Source organism: Mesitornis unicolor, unplaced genomic scaffold (assembly GCF_000695765.1).
Source record: "Mesitornis unicolor isolate BGI_N332 unplaced genomic scaffold, ASM69576v1 scaffold43048, whole genome shotgun sequence".
NCBI lineage: Eukaryota > Metazoa > Chordata > Aves > Mesitornithiformes > Mesitornithidae > Mesitornis > Mesitornis unicolor.
Window position 1 is genome coordinate 1 of NW_010200580.1, and position 816 is coordinate 816.

At 57.5% G+C, this 816-nt stretch overlaps 1 protein-coding gene across 1 annotated transcript; it reads left to right on the plus strand.

Annotated features, from left to right (window-relative positions):
- Positions 1-379: 379 nt before the first annotated feature.
- LOC104544829 (transcription factor Sp5-like) lies at positions 380-791 on the plus strand (the record flags this gene model as incomplete). Its single annotated transcript, XM_010189805.1, has 2 exons — positions 380-579; positions 670-791. Coding segments are annotated over 2 exons (322 nt in total), but the record flags the coding sequence as incomplete, so codon positions are not given.
- Between the last annotated feature and the right edge of the window lie 25 nt (positions 792-816).

Consider the following 816-nt stretch of genomic DNA (forward strand, 5'->3'; position numbering starts at 1 on the left):
GTTGTGACCCAAGGGCAGGACCCAGCACTTGCTGAACCCCATCCAATTGGCCTCACCCCATTGATTCACCCCATCCAGGTCCTTCTTGGAGCCCTCCTGCCCTCAGGCAGATCAAAACCCACCCAACTCAGTGTCATTGCAAACCGAGGGACCACTCGATCCCCTCATCCAGATCATTGATAAAGATGTTAAACAGAACCAGCCCCAAAACTGCCCCTTGGCGAACACCCCTTATGACCACCACCAAGTGGATTTAGTTCCTCTTTCAGCACACCAAAACCCCAAAACCACCTCATTCCCCCCCAATTCTCCCTCCCTCCAGCCCATTGCAGGCTTGTCCGAACTCTTTTCCCTGAACTCTTTTAACTCTTTATTGCAGGAGCTCTGGGGATCCAGGGAAGAAGAAGCAGCACATCTGCCACATCCCGGGCTGCGGGAAGGTGTACGGCAAAACCTCGCACCTCCGGGCGCACCTGCGGTGGCACACGGGCGAGCGCCCCTTCATCTGCAGCTGGCTGCTCTGCGGCAAGCGCTTCACCCGCAGCGACGAGCTGCAGCGGCACAAGCGCACGCACACAGGTACGGGAGACCCTTTTCCGCTTGTCCGTCCACCCTTTTTTGTCACCCTTTAGTTGTGACGGTGGCGACTCACCCCCTTTTTTTTCACAGGGGAGAAAAAATTCGCCTGCCCCGAGTGTCCCAAACGCTTCATGCGGAGCGACCACCTCTCCAAGCACATCAAGACCCACCAGAACAAGAAGGGAGGCCCGGCCAACAGCGTGGCCATGAACGTCTCCGCCGTCCCCATGGACACGG